Below are 20248 nucleotides of genomic sequence, written 5' to 3' on the forward strand. Positions count from 1 at the left end.
CACTGCTACATGCCCAGCTTCTAGAAGGGAGCCTAGAAGGTGCTCAATTCATATTTGAAGGAATGCAAGTCTATCTTGCCTAACCCCTAAATCTTCCAGCTCTTGCCCCTAGTCTCAGCTCCTAAAGCTGGATCTCTTTACATGTTACTGGACTTTGCTATTGCCAACTACTGCCTGACTGAATTTCTGTCTATTGTTGACTCTCCCATACTCCTGACATTCAACCATTCTCCCCTTCCTAATGCTCTCTGTGATGACTTTTCTATTGTAAGCTAACATGTCTCACTGATTTGCAGGTCTATGTTCTAACTGAGACTTCATTTTTACAGGTTGTAAGCAGAAAGCAATGTCCAGTTGCCAATTTCCAAGAGATGAATAGGTGAGAAGAATCATCATGGTACCCAGAATCAAACTTTCAGTCTTGAACAGAGTAAGTGGAAATGCTTTAGATGCTGCACTACACCTGGGGGTATATACTGATGTATAATCTCAGTTCAAATGAATGTGAACTTCTAAATGGAATATTTGAACAAAAGAAGACCTTTGGAATTAGCTTCCTTCCATTTAGTCATTTGTGGGATTCCCCAACCTTTGCTCCTAGTGTCTGTTTTCCCTCATTCCCCAATTCATCTTCTCTTATCTACAAGTTTTTCTTAACCAGTTCTTCAAAAATAATGACTCATACAGTAAGTAAAGGAAAAGCCATGAATAGGGAGGAAATAATGGCTACACATTTAACCAACAAAAGCTCCAGATGCATAAAGCATTTCTATAATGGGTAAGAAGAAAACTAACAACCTAATGGGGAAAAATGAGCAAAAGAAACAAATGAACTGAAGATAAAACAATAATGCCAATACATTTGCGAAAAGATATTCAGCCCCATTAGCAGTGGACATTGCAAATTAAATCCACAATGAGATGCCACATCCACCAGACAGGCAAAGATTTTTGCAAGGATGTACAACAACGGAAACTTCACGCACTGCTGGTGGAGTGTAAATTGGAACAACACATTGGAAAACAATTTAGGGTTTAACTAGATTATCCCCTATGACCTAATAACTCCACTGCTAGGGGTATAACTCAGAAAGCTCTCGCACATTTGTACCAAGGGCCATGTACAAGAACATCCAGAGCAGCCTGGTTTATGCAGGAAAAAACTTGTAGTACATGAGTCATTTCTTTTCTTGACCTGCTGGGGGTATAAAAAGCATCGAGCCCACTATTTCCAGGCTTCTCTGTTTTCACTGATGTCTCACCCGACATAGGCAGCTGAGACTAGTGATCTTTCAGTGTGCCTCCAGGAGACACAAGGAAGGCAATGGGAAGCCAGACCCCCCTCCACCTGCCCACATCCTTATGTCATTTACATCCTTTGTATTATTACTCTTTTACTTCTTTGGGAATAAATCGAAGTACAAGAATTCTTGAATCAAATCTGTTCTCATCCATCCTTGAACCTGGACCAGACTCTATAATCTGGCCTTGCACACATGCTTCATGGATATAAAGAACTTAAAAGTGATAGCCATTATTTTTTCACTTTGCCTATCAGGGTTATTTTCTTGCCTCTCTGTATTTCTGATAGAGCACTATCCCATTAGGCCTTGTCATACAGCTATTTGAGTCTGGGTTTGGGGTCCTTTACCAAATTGTAATTTCCTCTTTTTTTTTTTTTCTGGTGGTGGTGGAGAGGAGATAATTAGGTTTGTTCATTTAATGGAGATACTGGGGATTGAACCCTGGACCGCATGCATGCTAGGCATGTACTCTGCTGCTGAGCTTTACTCTCCCCTGTAATTTCCTTTTGTAATTTGGTGCAACATTTGGTGCTACTATGGAAAGCAGTATGGAGATTCCTTAAAAAACTAAAAAGAGATTTGTGATCTAGCAATACTATTCCTGGGCATGCATTCGGAGAAAACACTAATTGGAAAAGATACATGCACCCCAGTGTTCATAGCAGCACTATTTACAAAAGCCAAGACATGGAAGTATTCTAAATATCCATTAACAGATGAATGGATAAAGAAGATGTGGTGTGTGTGTGTGTGTGTGTGTGTGTATATATATATATATAATGGAATACTACTCAGCCATAAAAAGAGTGAAATAATGCCATTTGCAACAACATGGATGGACCTAGAGATTATCATACTAAGTGAAGTAAGTCAGAGAAAGACAAATATCATATGATATCACTTATATGTGGAATCTAGAAAATGATACAAATGAACTTATTTACAAAACAGAGACTCACAGACATAGAAAACAAACTTATGGTTACCAAAGGGGAAAGAGGGGGGAAGGATAAATTAGGAGTGGGATTAGCAGATACAAACTACTATACGTAAAATAGGTGAACAACAAGATCCTACTGTATAACGCAGAAAACTATATTCAATACCTTGTAATAACCTATAATGAAAAAGAATACATATGTGTATAACTGAATCACTCTACTGTACACTAGAAACTAACACAACATTATAAATCAACTATACTTCAAAAAAATTGTCATTTCCTTTAGGAAGATTACTAAATGTTGTATCTTTGAGGACAAGCCTTGACTGCAGTGGATTGCATAGTTCATGTTTCGTACATTAAAGCCCCTAATTTAGAGAAGAAACACCTTCACAGAGTAGAATGGCCAGTGGTTCCCTCACATGATGATATCTTTGGGCAGATTGCCTATTATCTCTAAGCATCGTCAAATGAGAATCATAATACTCTTACATCCCAGAGACACCATGAATATTACATGAGATCGCATGGGAGAGTGCCTGACAGAAAGATGTCCCTTAAGAAATGTAAATGTGTTTCCTTCCTATCCTTTCCTCAGCATTCCTTTCAAAAGGGGGTCAGATAAGTTTCATCTAATTTCTTTCTGGAGAAGGAAATTAAACCTGGAAGAGGCTGCCTGGGGCGGGGGTGGGGGGGTTGGGGTGGTGGATGTTTCCACTTAGGAAGGAAGGTTTGGGGAGGGATAAACAGGTTACTCTGGAAATCAGAATGCATCAGCTAGGGAGTGACAGCAGGAGAAATGCATAGAAAAAGGAGTTGACTTGGAAATCCACAGGGCAGCCAGAGACCTTCTAGAACTGTTAGAAACGTGTGCGGTCAAGCCCCAGCCGTCCTTTCTTCCTGACCTTCTTTAACAGACAGCTGCATTCCTGGAAAGGCCTCAGACCTGGCAGGAATTTGGGGAACACCATCACCTCTGAACCAGTTTCGCTCTAACACGCCCCGGGCGTTGTGCTAGGGGCTGGGGGATTGGAGAGGGAACAGAACAGAAGTGCGTGGACAGAGGTGGCTACGGGAGCTGTGGGACAGGAGGCACCGCACAGTCGGTTGGGGTAGAGAAGGCTTCACCGGGAGGGTGAAGAAGGGGCATCAGAGGCAGAGTGTCGCAACCACCAAGTTTGCAAACCGGGATCCCAGCCTCTTGAGGCCGCCTGGTTTGCCATCCCCATCCAGCTCCAAATCCTTTCAAAGAAGAGAATGGACTTGCATTGTTTTAATTCCATTCCCCTCTCTCTCAGAGCCCCTAGGGCGGGGAGACCGAAAAGGCGTGGTACCCTGAGTCAGAAACTTCTGCGTGGGGCGCGGGTCCCGCTGCGGGATGGGGCGGGGGCTGGAAGCGGGTAGGGAGTGACGCGAGGGAGGCCGGGGGCGGCGAGGTGACGCGCGTGGGGACCTCGCCGCCTCAGCCCACGTGTCCGCGAGATTTAAAAGTTGGCAGCGCGCAGGGCGGTCAGTCTGGCCGCCGAGCCGGGCGAGCAGCGCGCCAGGGACGCAGAGGCTCGGCCACAGCATAGCGTGGAGCGCGGGTCGGTGTAGCTCAGGGTCCCGGGCCCCCAGCCGCCAGCAGGAGCCAACATGCCGCGAGCAGCAAGGCAGGTGGCCGCTGCGTCCCCGCTCCTGCTACTCTTACTGCTCGCCTGTTGCGCGGGCCGCTGCCGAGGTAAGCCCACCTCGCGACTCCTGGGGCACCCGCGCCGCGGTCGTGTCCCGCGCCGCTTCTCCCTGCTGCGATCGCCGCCCTCCCTTTCTCATCTCTTCTCTTGGCTCCTGGGATTTGCCACCCCCTGGAGCTGCGGGGCCCTCCAGGTTCTCTCTCTTAACCAGCGGCGCCGTTCGCCACCCCAGGGCAGCCAGCGGCTCAGGTCCCAGTAGCCCGGCTTGAGCAAGGACCTGGGCCTGGCCGAAATCCCCAGGCTGGGCAGCCTTCAGGTGGTGGAAACTTGTAGAGCTCCCTCAACTAGGGATGTCCAGCTCTCGTAGCCCATTGGTAACGGGAATTAAAACAGTGAAAATTAAGATGTTTTTCCTTTGATTGCAATTACTGGATGGTGAAGCAAAACTAGAGTGAGGTTGATACCTCACCTGCTGATGCCAGGTGAGTTTGGAAAGTGCTCAGCTTCCTTGGTGAGTGAGCTCCGGTTCTGTTCAGATAATCCTGAGCAGTAACAGGCCCCGCTGTAGCTTTCCAGTATTGATGGCGAAAGTGTAGGCTCTGTGCCTCATAGGTTTTCAGACATTACATCAGGAAAACGAGTAGAGAGACTTTCTCATCATACAGAGCTCGGGAAGCAAGTGTACAAGCCGGGCTTTCAGTCATTGCTACAGCTAAAACCACTAAAGGCAGATGCAGTTTGATAGCAGTAGGGACTTCCTGAACCTGGCTTAGAGGAGAGATGTGGGAAAAGCAAAATCAAGGACGGAGAGGGGTTTCTGAAGCCTGGGATTCAGGATAGAGCAGATACAATGTGTTCCAGTGGAGAGATCACTTCCCAGTTCTCTTAAGGTTACCTTTCCAGGTATCTCCAGGGGACCATCATTCGCCTCCCAGCCCTGAGCCAGGGGCCCCTCTAGGGCCAGTCACTGCCCTGCTAGGACCATGAATTTTCTAGCTTCGCAACAGGTTCTCTTAGCTTCCTTCGGCTCTGCTGTCAGTGAGATAACAGTGGGCTGACTGTTCAGAAGTTAAGGATTTGAAACCATAACTGCAGGGACCTGGCAGAGCACTTAGACCATCCCTCAATTAGATGTGGGGAAACTGAAGATATTTCTTCCCTAATGTACTTGTTTTTGTTGCTGTCCTCTCATTGTTTTGATTTGCCCCTTTGCTTAAGGCTTTGGAGGTGGGGGTGGGGGACCTTCCCTGCTTGAAAGGCAAGGTAATTTGGCTTTGAAATCTAAGCATTCAGAAGCTAGGAGACCTAAACCTTCTCCATCACATACCCAGCAGTAATGCAACATGACATGCAAAGTAATGTTAATCTGTTTCAATTTTAAATCTGTTGTTGGTAAAATTATGATGGTAATAATTATCTACCTTATTAAGGAAACATAACTCTAATTTTAAAAGTGGCTTTTTCTGTAAAGCAAATGTACTTTCTGTGCATGTTACATGCTATATGCCTGCAGTAATTTTTGTATCAGTGGATGATAACTGGTTTTTTGGGTGGTGGGGGAGACTTTCAGGCTGCTGGTGATTGAGCAGAAACTATGAAAAGCCAGAGCTAATATCTAAAAAAGGCAAGTCTTGGGCTTTCTTTCTGAAAGAGCATGTCGGCCGGCCTACCAATCGTCTCATAAATATCCCCAGTATTTCTCAAGCAAAGGGAGGAGATACCTCTTACCCTACACAGAGACCCTCTAGACTACTCCTTTGTGCCTTCTTTCCCCTTCAGACCTGCTCTTGATACTATAAAATTAATTTTATCTCTCTAAAAATGTGATGAGGAGGAAAGAGGGTGAATTTACCCTCCTTTGATCTGCCCTGGTGATCTGCCTTAGTCCTGAGCCCCTAAAGATAGCACTGGGGGGTACGCATGACATGTATAAGCAAAGCTGGGAGATAATCTACCAAGATTAATGATTATGCAAGATGCAAAAAGATGCATCGAAAAACAATAAAGCACATACCACAAAGCCAGAGGAAAATAAAATAGTGCCAATAAGTACAGATCTTTGGCAAAAATGAGTTAGCAGACTATGTACTAGCAATAAGATAAAGCCACCGAATCTGTGGCTGGAAACGGTTTACTATTCAGAGAACATTAAAATAAAGAAGAAAATTTCCTAAAAGAGGGGCATATTTGGATACCTGCAACAAACCGTCACTTGATGTGTCCTGTGACAATTAAGTGATCAAGTGTCCAAGACTTAATTAAGAAGTGTCTTCTCCTACTCAGGCCCCTGCTCATGGAATAATTCTTAAAATTCAGTCAGCAGTGACAATTTCTCACTTCCAAATCCTACGCTAGTTGAGTACTAGCAATGAGAAAAGGAAATTGGCACTTTTAGAATAATCGTCTGTTTTTCTTTCTCTTACACATAGTGTATTTACAGAAGCACACGTTCTCTATCCATATTATTTGTATCAGTTAAATTGTACAGTATAAGACTAAAGATTGCATTTCACTACATAGTATGAAGTATAAATATCTTGAACCTGACTGATCAGAAGCAGTGCAGCTTTGTGATGTAGAAGATAGTGGTGTTGTCTCTGACAGTATTTAGGAAAGCATCTCCTATTTGATGGTAGAGAGCCCACATCTAGGATATAATGAGAGGAAAAAAATCACATCAACTTTATAAATAACAAATAGAGAAAGGGGGACATTTTTTCCTTTGGATTTGGTCATAGGATATAAGTGGTTTTCTATAAAGTATAGATAAACATTAAAATTTTTTGGCATCTCTACCCTTTTTACCCTGATACTGTGTTTGCATGTTTTGTGTAAAAGCCACAAGGTACCCCTTTTGATTATATAAGTACCTGGGTCTAGTTAGACATGATGACAATTTTGGTGTGGCCCATGCAAGCTTGGGGACATGGAAGGAGGCAAACTCTTAACGGTCTTGTCAAGGTAGTGTGGAGGTAGGAGATGGCCAGGAGGAAAAAGAATATGAAATTATGTTCTTTAAACAGCCGTGCCCTGTCAAACAGAAACTAACAGTGGTATGACGAATGGAGAAATCAGAAGTACAAGCAGCAAGTGGAATCCTTTGTATTTTTCCTTGCATCATAGTTAACTCTGGTTCTCTTAGATCAAATACTGCTCTCTCCCTCCATTGCTCTTTTTTTTTTTCAATTTTTCAAAGTTCACTCTTAGTAACGGCAGATGTGTACTGCATCCAAGTTGTAAGGAATGGGCCTATGGCCTTTTAGATTTTTTTCATGAGAACAGTCGTATCCCTGTTTTGGAAATATTCAGACTTGTTAAAGAGCTTAGACCTAAAACGTTTGTTTGAGCTACCTAGTTCTGTCAAATACTAGGTATCCTCCGTTTATTTCTAAAATGCAGTGCTAACTCCACTGGCTATTCAGTGTTATCCATGGACCAGCAGTATCTGTAGCACCAGGGAGCTTGCTAGAAATGCAGACTCTTGGGCCTGTTCCCAGCTGACTGAATCAGAATCTCATTTAGAAGATCACCAGTTGTTTTGCATGAATATTTGAGAAGCACAGCTTTATCCCTTCCTGAAAACAAAATCAGCTCAGAGTGATATCCACCAGACAACAATAACTTTGGGATATACATCTGTGCTAAGGTGAGAAATATATAATTGAGAAGTGTTTAAGATTGTTTGTCCACCTTGAATAGCAGTCCCATGTAAGAGGATTCCAATCAATCAACTCTCTACCACGGACTACATGACTCCAGTAAGTGACTTCTAAGGCTGAGTACAGAAAATGTAGTTAAATACTATTAATATTATTAGAGCTTAGATTAAATAATAGTACAAATCTGTGAGAACTCAAGGCAAGACATGACTGAAAGTGGTATAATTAGGGTAAAAAAATCCATCAGGATTTGGATTCAGCCAGACCTGGTTTGTAGTCAGCTTCTGCTAAGTATGTATTTCCTGAGACAAATTACTTAATCCTTCTTTCCTTCAGTTTCCTCATCTTTTTTTTTCTTTTTTAACATTTTTTATTGATTTATAATCATTTTACAATGTTGTGTCAAGTTCCAATGTAGAGCACAATTTTTCAATTATACATGAACATATATATATTCATTGTCACATTCCTTTCTCTGTGAGCTACCATAAGATCTTGTATATATTTCCCTGTGCTATACAGTATAATCTTGTTTATCTATTCTACAATTTTGAAATCCCAGTCTATCTCTTCCCACCCCCCACCCCCTTGGCAACCACAAGTCTGTATTCTATGTCTATGAGTCTATTTCTGTTCTGTATTTATGCTTTGTTTGTTGTTGTTGTTGTTGTTTAGATCCCACATATGAGCGATCTCATATGGTATTTTTCTTTCTCTTTCTGGCTTACTTCACTTAGAATGACATTCTCCAGGAGCATCCATGTTGCTGCAAATGGCGTTATGTTGTCGGTTTTTATGGCTAAGTAGTATTCCAATGTATAAATATACCACATCTTCTTTATCCCGTCATCTGTTGGTGGACATTTAGGCTGTTTCCATGTCTTGGCTATTGTAAATAGTGCTGCTATGAACATTGGGGCGCAGGTGTCATCCTGAAGAAGGGTTCCTTCTGGATATAAGCCCAGGAGCAGGATTCCTGGGTCATATGTTAAGTGTATTCCTAGTCTTTTGAGGAGTCTCCATACTGTTTTCCACAGTGGCTGCACCAAACTGCATTCCCACCAGCAGTGTAGGAGGATTCCCTTTTCTCCACAGCCTCTCCAGCATTTGTCCTTTGTGGACTTTTGAATGATGGCCATTCTGACTGGTGTGAGGTGATACCTCATTGTAGTTTTGATTTGCATTTCTCTGATAATTAGTGATATTGAGCATTTTTCATGTGCCTATTGATCATTTGTATGTCTTCCTTGGAGAATTGCTTGTTTAGGTCTTCTGCCCATTTTTGGATTGGGTTGTTTATTTTCTTCTTATTGAGTTGTATGAGCTGCTTATATATTCTGGAGATCAGGCCTTTGTCAGTTTCATTTGCAAAAATTTTTTCCCATTCCGTAGGTTGTCTTTTTGTTTTACTTATGGTTTCCTTTGCTGTGCAGAAGCTTGTAAGTTTCATTAGGTCCCATTTGTTTATTCTTGCTTTTATTTCTTCTAGGAGAAAATTTTTGAGATGTATGTCAGATAATGTTTTGCCTATATTTTCCTCTAGAAGGTTTATTGTATTTGTCTTACGTTTAAGTCTTTGATCCATTTTGAGTTGATTTTTGTGTATGGTGTAAGGGAGTGTTCTAGCTTCATTGTTTTACATGCTGCTGTCCAGTTTTCCCAACACCATGTGCTGAAGGGACTGTCTTTATTCCATTGTATATTCTTGCCTCCTTCGTCGAAGATTAGTTGACCAAAAGTTTGTGGGTTCATTTCTGGGCTCTCTATTCTGTTCCATTGCTCTATATGTCTGTTTTTGCACCAATACCAGTTTCCTCATCTTAAAGTGGGAATAAGGAGAATAGCTATCTTAAAAGGCTGGTATGAAGGTTGAAGTGCCTGGTACCAATCAGTGTTAGCAGGTGCTGTGTTTATTTTTTAAAAGGTTCTCTAAGTCTGTTTTTTTAAGTATTTGATTTTACTGCATTTGAAATCTTAGACATATTTACAGTCTTCTTCTAAAGGATGTTTTCTTGATTTTAGTAAACGCAAGTGTATACATATAAGAAAATAAATAGTAATTGCATTTAATATTTATAACTTATGTAGCGTGAATTAGAAAATTAAACCGATGAAGAAAATGTTGTTTTTAGAGGATGTTAAGTAGTTAACGTTTTATTTCAACAATAACTAAGGCCTTAAGAAGTTATTCTTTTTAAAAAGATCTTTATTGAGATATAGATTATGATACATACATGTATACATGTATTATAAACTATATCTGTTTTAAGTATACAACTCAGTGATTTTTAAGTCGGTTTAAAGAGTTGGGCAGCCATTTGCCTGTGATGACTATGGTGAACACTGCTGTGTGGTGTATTTGAAAGTTAAGACAGGAGATCCTGAGAGTTCCCATCACAAAGAAAAGAAACTTTTTTTTTCTTTTTTTGTATCGATATGAGATGACAGATGTTAACTAAATTTATTGTGTATCATTTCACAATATAAGTCAAATCATTATGCTATAAACCTTAAACTTACACAGTGCTGTATGTCAGTTACATCTCTGTAAAAGTGGGAAGAAAAAAACAGAAGAAAAAAAAAGATCCTCACTCATCAGAGTTAACATGCTATAACATCATACCATTTAAATAAATTTTACCTGATACTTCATCATCCAAATTCTATTTCAGGATCACATTCTGAATACCCTAGAGGCATTGTCTTACTTAAAAAATGTTATTTCAATTAGTTGAATACCATTCTTTACAAGATTTAAGTCAAACCAGGGTGAGCACTAAATCCAAACCAAAAAAATATGTCTATAATAAATTTTTGCTCCTGCATTATTTATTCATAATAGCACAGGTAACTCTTCAAGCAATCTGAATTAAGTAGAATTGATTTATCACTTTTTTATGCTCTGTTGTACAAACCTTTTTGTACTTTTACTTCTCCTTAATAAATACAATATTGATTCATTTCCACCCAAAAAAAAGAAAAAAGAAAGAAATGTGCAGCTATCACAACAGTACAATTTTCCATTATCCCCAAAAGGTCTGTTTTGTCCATTTGCAGTTAATCGCCACTCCTACACCCAGTCCCAAGCAACCACTAATCTTTCTAGCACTATAGATTTGCTTTCTCTGGGCATTCCATGTAAATGGCTTCCTACAGTAGTTGATCTTTTGCTTCTAGCTTATTGGATTTAGCATGATATGTCTGAGATTCATCTCTGTTGCAACATATATCAGTAGTTCATTCCCTTTTATGGCCAGTAATTTCCCATTGTATGTTTATCTGTTTACAGATGACGGACATTTGGATTGTTTCCACTTTGGAGCTATTGTGAATAATGCTGCTTTGCACATTCATGTACAAGTTTTTGTGTAGACATAGAAGTAATTCACTCTTGAGAGTAATGTTAATAAGGCTTATTTAGTAATTATGTCTCCTTATTCTAAGTCAAATGCTGAAATACCTAGTGGAAATAAGAGGGTAGAAAAAACAGTGAAAACAGTGAAGATGAGAAATATCATCCAAAATTGAATTGTATATAAATATGTAATTTTAGAAGAAATACTGTAAAATTAACATGTGAGTAAAACTTTATTTTTAGGTGCTCCAATATTACCTCAAGGATTACAGCCTGAACAAGAACTACGATTGTGGAATGAGGTAAAGAATTATTCTTACACAAATTAGTGTAAACTTTATCTTTGAAATTATCATGGTAAAATGAAATGATATAATTTAGCTTTGGGACAACTTTGATTTTACTAAATTCTGATATCATAATATTCATAATTATTTTTAAGGAAAGATAAAAAGGAAACAAAAATGTAGTAAATGGTAAAGTTAGATGGAAGAAATAAATCCTAATAATAGGGTAATTACAATAAATGTGAACGTGCTAAAATACACTACTTAAAAGATAGATTCCCAGACTGAATTCTTTAAAAAGATCCAGCAATATAGTCTCTATAAGAGTCACACTTAAAACAGAAAACAAGAAAATGTAAGCATAAAAGAATGGAACATGATGTACCAAGCAAATATGATCTGCAAGAAAATTGGAGTAGCAGTCTTAATATCTGACAAAATGGAATTCAAATAAACAAACCACTGTATCAGGCAAAGTGGTGTCTTATATGATGATAAATTACTACAGAGCAAAAAGATACAACCATCATTAATATATATTAACAAAACAACTTCAAAATTTATTTAACAATTGATAGAACTTCAAGGAAAAATAGATAAATGAATATTTATAGATGGAGATTTTAATATACCTCCCTCCAAACTGATAGTTAAAGCAAGTAACATGCAGGTAGATATCACAAAGACCTAACAATACAATTAATAAATTTGAGCTATTAGAAATATTTTTTAAAACCTGCACTAAATAGTATGAATATTGATTCTGAGTATAATTGGAGCATTGAAAAAAATAGATCGTGACTTAGAAGACAAAGAAAGTTTTCATAAGTTAGAAAGAATCTATTTTATATGTTTTCCAATCATAATGTTTTTCTCCATAAAGCTATTGTATATTGTTGGTTAGGTTAATTCCTAAATTCTTACAGTTTTTGTTGCCATTGTGTAAGAATTTAGGAATTAACCTAACCAACAATATACAATAGCTTTATGGAGAAAAAAATTAAATTTTAATAAAGAAAATAGAAGATGATGTGATTATATGAAGAGACATTCTTTGCTCTTGCATGGAAAAGTTAATTTAATGTAATAAAAATACCGATTTTCCTCCAAATTAGTCAATTAAGTCCCATAAAAATCAATGCAATCCCAATCAGAATTCCAATCAATTTTAAAAAGAAACTTCATAAATTTAACCTAAAATTGATATGAAAAAATAAAAGTGTACAAATAGCTAAGGAAATTTTAAATGTAAAGAGCTAAGAAAGGAAACTTGCCCTACCAGATATCAAGAGATACTGTAAAACAGTAGTAATAAAAAAGTATGGTAGTGGCCATACAAGAACAGACAAATGAACCAATGGAACCAAGATGAGAGCTTGGAGAGTTAGGCAGACACTGGCAGTGCACTGTCATATCCTTTTGTCATGCTCTCCGTGGCACTCCAAACTCACTGTTTCTCTTTGCAACTGTGACTCTGCCTGCTTGGCCTGTGGTTGGGGTAAACCAGAAGTGCCAGGGAGCAAATGCCCCCACCACTGAGAACAGCCTAACTTAGCTGCCTCCTGCCTCAGTTGGGATAACTCTGAGTTGTATTCTGCACTGACTCCCAGTGTTCCCTGGACGGATTGATCTCAGTTACCACTGGTGGTAACCTGCTTGATAATGTACCCTTTATTGGATTCCTTGTCTTCCCTGCTTCACTTCTCCATTCTTCTACCAGTGTTTTTTGGGTCATCTTGGAAATAATCTACTCATATCCACATCCTTATCTCAAGGTCTGTTTCTGGGTTAAACCCACCTAAGACAGAAATGCATGTACACATAAACTTAACTCACAATAGAAATAACACTAAAATTCAGAGGGAAAAGGACAGATTATTGGGCAAATGTAGGTTGAGAAGCTGGCTTACTATGTGGGGAAGAATAAACCTAACACCCCATACAAAAGTGGGCTCTAGGTGGATTAAAGATCTAAACATACAGGGTAAAAATATAGATTTAATAGAAAATATCTTTTCTGTTAGAAAAATATTGTTGAGAGCTAGGAGCAGGGAAATAAAATAAAATTTTTTATAAATTATAAAAACAAAAACCTGATGAATTGAATTACAGTAAAAGTAAATATTTCTTTCAACAAAGGACTCCACTGAAAAAGGTAAGAGCCTTTGAAAAGATATTGACAATGTCTAAAACTGATAAGAGATTAGTTTCTAGGATATCTAAGATATTCTATTAAACTGATTAGATAAAGACAGGAATCCAAAGTAAAAATATTCAAAGAATAGAACAGACAATTTATAAAAGAGGAAACCTAAAAGGCCAGCAAGTATCTAAAGAGACACTCAAATTCTTTGGTAACAATGAAATGAAAATTAAGACAACAACAAAGTGTCATTTTCTACCTGTTGGACTGGTAAAAAATTGAAATCTAGATAATGGCAAATGTTAGCAAGGATGTGGGGTGTATGAATCCTCATCATTGCTGATGAGAGAGTCAACTGGTGAAGCCATCTGGAATGCCACCCAGATACCCCTATGGTCTAGCACTCCCTCTGCTGGGAACATAGCACAAATGTATTCACCTACAAATCCATATGTGGAGGACAGATACAAGGAGGTAATGGAAAGAATTGGAGGGAACCTGGCTGCCTATCACTGGGAAATGGGTAGGCAACATGTGGTGGGTACATATTATAAAGTACTCCATGGCAGTTAGGGGCAACATACTAGATGTGTCCAGAAGCATGGATAGATCTCAAAGTATAGTGTTAAGTTGAAAAAAGTAAGAAAAATACCATCCATGCACACAGCACAGATTTTACAAGAACATAAATGGAGGATACACATCAAATACATTAGAAGAGTTGCCTATGGGAGGATGGAATAGGAGCAGGAAATGAAAATAGAAAAGAATGAGTAAATAAAACAAGTCCAATCATGAAAGCAAGCTCTGAACTGAGGACAATACCCTTTGTACCTAAGCCATCCCTAACAAGACCATAAGGGAAAAGATAAGATCCATGATAAGGGCCAAGTACTGAGTCTTTAATAGCATTGAAGTTCGTAAAGTCAATGTTAAGGGTCTCTGCCTTGGTATATCATAGTACATCCTAGAAATATATAAGCAGGACAAACAATAATTTAGAGAACAGATATTAATGTAGAATATAGAAATGTAATAGAATACAGAAACATTTTATTTTAGCTTGACATTAATTTTAATTATTAGGTTTAATAATTTCAATCTTATTAAAATTATTAAATTATTAATAATTATATTTATAAACAATTTATATTTATTATTACAATATTTATAATAATAAATTATATTTATTATTTATATTTATAAATTATAGTTGTTATTTATATTTATGAATTATAAAATTATTTATAAATATAAATAATTATTGAAATAATAAATTATTGATAACTGAGTGTATTTATTAAAATTATTAATTTTAATAATTTTAACATTAAAATAGATTTTAACATTTACTTTAGCTCTATTTCTTTGGAAAATCTTTGAAAAAACTTCTAGATGATAATTCTGGGGAAAGAAAACTCAAAGTTGTAAAAGCACTGGAAATTCTTTTCTAGAAAGAGATATTAAAAGAAGTTAAGATGCTAAGAACATAGAGTTAAGCTTTCTGCTAGAGGTTTTAAAAATTATGAATGTATTCAAACACTAGAAATACATACTTTTCAATCCGTGTAGAGACCTAACCATTTTGAAATAGATTCATCAATGGACTGTACAGAGTTCTCAAAAGCAGTTAGCAGCACTTAAAGCCATTAGGGCCATAAGCTGAGTAAAAGGAACAAGGCCTCATCCAAAGGAAAAGTGGGTGAGTGGTGCTGCCGTGCCTTTTAAAGAAAGGAGAACAAAGGCCGAAAAGTTTTGCAGTTACCTCCTAATTTTTCTAATTGGTGTTTTTTTATTCTGATATTTTTATTCAAGCAATAGTGATGCACTGATTAGTGAGCCTAGAGGTTCAAGGGTTTGCTGTTTTTGGACACAACCACTTCACACAGATGGGCAGCCTGGGCTGGGGGTGGACAGCTCTCCCCTGGAGCATGTAATGTCTTACCTAAAACATCACAGAAATATCGGGAGGGAGCACTCCCTCCGACCTACTAAAGCAAACTAAACTGCATTTGGCAGTGATATATTAAGCACTGGTCACAATACAAAGCTTAGAAGTGGGGGGACTATGAGGGAGAACCCTTTTTTTTTCAGTAGGTGAAAGACTAAATTCCTGATGGTAACAATGAAAGTAGAAATGAGTGTAAAAATGTCATATTCTCAAACTTGTGAGGCAGTATATAGTCAAACAGATTCATTAATTTTTTTGTGTAACATAAAAGACTATGTAAAATTTTTTAATTAAAAAGTATTTCCTAGGGCTGTAGCTATTGGGGAGTTTCATTACCTGTTATGGTGCTTTTGACTTCCCCCTCTCAAATGACTTCTTTTTAAATTTTTTACCCCCCAAACTCAATGCAACTTAATTAAAGAATATTTATTGAACACTTATTTGGGCAAGTTAGATAGCCCCCACCCTCAAGAAGTTCACCGCATGAGTGTGTGTGAGTGTGTGTGTGTGTCTGAATCCATGATTCTGGGTTTGTGTGGCATGGAAGAGGGAGCAGGAGGGTGGACACAAGGGACAAGCAGAATAAAACAATTCCCTAAATATCTGTGATATATAGAGAAGAGGACAAGTTCTGTGAGTGTAAAAAGGAGACAAAAACTTATGCTCTTCTACTAAATTAGAGAATTATTTATTTTAGTTCATGTTCGACCTGGAAACAGTAAGGAGCTTGAGAATTATGACTAAAGAGTACGATTATCCCCCTTCAGTTTGGTGTGAGAATGGAAATTAAATGAAACTGATCAACAAAGAATTGTGGAACTAGAAGGGGGCCCCTGAGATGTTATGCCATAAACAGGACTCAGCCTAAATCATCCCAGACAGATAAGACTCAGTACCATTTTAAAAGGCCACCAAAGAAATAAATACCATAAATAACTCCAGACATCCAGCTTAGTGCTTAATGTCTCAGCACAGTTTTTAATGATGAATATAAATCTCTCATACTACTGGCTTTCAAGTTTTCTTTTCAGGATAAAGGCTGATAACAGCTGGTTGCCAACTGTAATTCAATAAACCTTCATTGCAAAATAGAACTGTTTTCTAAAGCTGGCTCCTTGGTTGAGAACTGGAAGATGCCCCATGTTATGTAAGAGTTCTTATGGTGTGCTAGTTGTCATTTCCCATGTATGCTAGTATCATGTTAATTTCAATGGTGTGATTAAATCTCTGTGTTGTAAAGGACCACGATTGCAGGGTGCACCTTAATTTTGAGGCCATTCTTTGGTCACTACTCACATTTCTCAGGCTGAATTGTATTAGAAGCTTTTCCCTCTCAATGTTTGAAGCATCCTTATACTTGCTCTCTGATGATCCCTACTGACTACTAGTGGAGGCAGGTACCCCTGTGGCTGTGGGCAAATGTTGGGGAAATCCCAATTCTAGGACTTCCTTCAAAAGTTAAGACTCTTCTCTCCCAAATCCAGAGTCCTGAACTGTCGTGGAATTTCAGTTAATGTTACATATGTAACTTGACTTTGTAAGATCTGCTTTCCATTTTTTGCTGTCTTCTGCCTGTTTCCAAGATGTAACTGGCATTGTTGTTTTCTACAGATAGGTGATGCTTGTTCGTCTTTCCTGTCCATGGATTCTCAGCCTCAGGTAATTCCAAATGGCAGTGTTCCGTAGTGACGTAAGCATTTCTGTAGTGCTGAAATACTATGTTTCTCCCTTTGGACCTGTCATTATTTTATAGGCCTATTAAAACATGTCAGCATGTTAGAAATTATTATATCATCTGCAGGTAATTATCAGTGCTATGAGTTTCTGTTGTAAAGTGCTAGGCTTTTATCTTTAAGTAAAATAGGTTTGCAGGTAATATACACATATTTTGAAAATTTAAGTACTAATTCCAAAATCAAATTTTGTGTTAGATTAAAAATAATGTATCTTCTGCTGTATTTGGGGAGCTAATATCCTATCCCTCAATTGAGTTTGAAACCCATGGAGAGATGAACTTACAGAGTTAGACTTATGGAGAGCAAAGTATTGTAACTAAAGTCAGTTGATGAGTGTGGCCTTAGATCTGATGCCAAGTGTGTTTGTTAATCTACCCCTAAAATTAAACTGAGATTGGACAGTGACTCAAGCCTCCTGCCAGAATCAGGTTGTCTGCCACAGGGCAGAGACCAGGCAAGGACAACCGGCCAGAGAGCTGGCTCGCTAAGAGGACAGGGCCGAACAACAGAGCATGCCCTCCTTCCTCCTCCCAGGCATCTGTCAGGTAACTCACTCCTCTCCCCACAGGAAAGGGTGAAGAGAGGGTTGGGGAGGGAGGGATGCCTGTACATGGGAACACAGGGACTGGGAACTAAGTGTTCCCCTTACACCGTCTCTACTGGACGCAGCTGCTTCTGTCTGCAGTTCTCTCTCTGAGTGCAGATATAGCAGAGTTAGCCTTAAGTGTCTTCACTTTCTCAATCAGTATCACTAGCCTCCTGGACAGAGAAGAGGGCTCAGCAGAGGCTCCTGGCTCAGCCTCTTACAGCACAGTCAGCTGTGTGCCTGGGTGTAACCCCTACGTGGTCTGGCCAGGGTGCAGTGCCTGTGCTTTACGTAGTCCCTCCAGAAAGTCATCCTGGCCGGGGTGGAGAAGCAGCCTTGAACAGTGCTGTGTTTTTCCCTCCTCAACCAGTTCCTTAGCCTGCAGAGGATCACGTGCAGCAAGCTAGAGGCATTAGATGGAAAAGCATGACCAGGATCACAACAGATGACATTTAGGAATAATATTTCAAATTGCTTGAGGAGTGTCAATGGATCCATACCATGTGATGGATATTAATCAGCATACAAGCTTTTGCATGGTACTTAAAATTCTGGAATGCCTTTAGATAGAATCAGTTTTATGTCTGCAGTACTAAAAGGATGAATTTTAAAGCACTCATCTAAACACCATCACGATAAACTAAGGTTTTATTGGATTTGGAGGCTGTGCACCTTTTGAGGAGAACTTAGTAATTCACTCTGAAATTTTTTACATTAACTGATACATTTTAAAAAATCATTAATTTTCACATTAACTATTATTTTATTGTGTATGTGATTATCTGAATAGTTCTTCAAAACACTTTTACCAAATAGAAAAGAAAGGATCTTTAAAAGGTCCACAGATAAAAAATAAAATATTAAAAATCTTACATGAGAAAAATCTTCAAAGAATAGTTGTAGCTCAGTAAATAATGGCTTCAAGTAAAGAGTTTCTGGGAACATGCAATTTGTTTTGAAATTTATTCTGTCAAACTTTAGTTTTGTTGGCAAGCCTCATCTAGCTTAGAGGCTGTTTTCTAAGGAGACATTCATGTATCTGAATGTATTCTTCAAAGAGACACATGACATTCAGTCAATATTTTCTTTTGATTGTTTTGTATGTTGCAACATTTCTAGATGGGCCATAAAAGGAAGTTTTGGGAATTTATTTCCAGATTTTTGTGGGGTAACCTGCGTACCCAACCCTGAAGGGAAAAAGAGAGAAAGGATGTATCAGTGTTCACACTCTACTTTTTTTTTCTCATCTAACTCCCAACTGTAGGCTTACAGTCAATACCAGTACAACACAGGGATGCCTACAGGTCAGACAGCCCAGCCGTGTGTGGTAGTGGGCAAGTGACAGAACCTCACTCCTTTGTATATGAGAATAACAATTCCCATCCTGCATACCTGTATTTTCAAGACAAAATACGAATTATGTATAAGAAAGTGTTTTATAATTTATTGAAAGACTACATAAACTTGAAGAACCCCATTTAATGTTATTATTAAATAGTCCAACAATTTGCGTGGCAGGCAAACAAATAGGTGAGAAAAAAGCAGGCCTCTGACGTGCCGGGAAGGATGCTCAGAGAAGCTGCTTCATGCCTCCAACTATATCCATAAACTACAGCCAAACCTCTTAAACATGTGCTGTTGTTCAAAGGGTGAGGATATTGGTGGCCCTGAACAATCCTTTATGACATGTCTTCTGGGTTAAGAGGAACTGCAGCTGTAAATCAAGCTTTACTGGTCAGGCATTTTTTTAATGCTGCTGTTGTTAACTAATTGCTCTGTAAGTGGCACTGTGCTAAGAGCTTTACCTACATCTAATCCTTTCAAGAATTCTGCATTGATGTTGTCATCCCCAATTTATGGCTGAAGAAACTGAAGGTTGGAGAGGTTAGTTAACCAGCCCAAGGAAGGTAACACAGCTGATCAAGAGTAGACATGGAATTTGTACTGCTTTAGAGTTGCAGGCTGCTCAACTCCCTAGATACCATCCATGTCTCCCCCTCAGCCCCTCCCCCATACTGTTTCAGCTCCTCATTGCTTCCCATATGCATTTGCTAAATAATCAATTGTTTACGGTGCCAGTGTGCTGAATTCTGTGCAAAGCAGGTCTCGCCCCTGCTTGTCCATTTGTGCTTCTCCTCACCACACCCAGTTGGCTCCTAACCATGGGAGCCCTGCCCTGCTTCTGTGCTTGGATGCTTTGAAAAACCTGATCCTGTGGTGTACAGTCAGCAGCCTGGAAGGGTGGGAACTTAGATTAGGCGCACTGTGCACAGCTTCTTCCCCTCCAGACTCCCATTGTTAGCAAGCAATTGCAGGATTTTCAAATTAGCCAATAAGAGTAACATTTGGTGAGGCTCACAGCCTTGGCATGTAGATTCAGACTTTGCTACAAGCTGGGAAGAGTAATCCCTCTTTTGAGGTTTCCCTAGTTACTCTCAGTCATAGAGTTTCATAGAATTTTAGGAAATACTAAGAATGTTGTAACTGGACCCACAGTGAAAGCCTTTTTTTAAAGTGCTCATTTAGTTATTTTTTAAATTTTTACTCTTTTTTTTGAGGAGGGGGATAATTAGATTTTATTTTTTCAATTTTATTTTAATAGAGGTACTGG

General features: G+C 38.8%; 1 protein-coding gene and 1 long non-coding RNA gene across 2 annotated transcripts in view; both read left to right on the forward strand.

Annotated features, from left to right (window-relative positions):
* LOC116147443 (uncharacterized) overlaps positions 1–462 on the forward strand; it is a 104326-nt gene extending 103864 nt beyond the window's left edge. The window contains exon 5 of the long non-coding RNA XR_010382521.1: positions 330–462. This is a non-coding gene — a long non-coding RNA (uncharacterized LOC116147443). The remainder of the gene's footprint in view (positions 1–329) is intronic.
* Positions 463–3766: 3304 nt separating this feature from the next.
* The window catches only part of NMU (neuromedin U), a 29202-nt gene continuing 12720 nt past the window's right edge, over positions 3767–20248 (forward strand). Inside the window, exons 1-3 of the mRNA XM_031434340.2 lie at positions 3767–3967; positions 11178–11236; positions 16927–16974. Of these exons, the coding sequence (XP_031290200.1) occupies positions 3883–3967; positions 11178–11236; positions 16927–16974 (192 nt within the window). The 5' untranslated portion in view covers positions 3767–3882. The remainder of the gene's footprint in view (positions 3968–11177; positions 11237–16926; positions 16975–20248) is intronic.

The sequence above is a fragment of the Camelus dromedarius genome, chromosome 1, assembly GCF_036321535.1.
Source record: "Camelus dromedarius isolate mCamDro1 chromosome 1, mCamDro1.pat, whole genome shotgun sequence".
Taxonomy (NCBI): Eukaryota; Metazoa; Chordata; class Mammalia; order Artiodactyla; family Camelidae; genus Camelus; species Camelus dromedarius.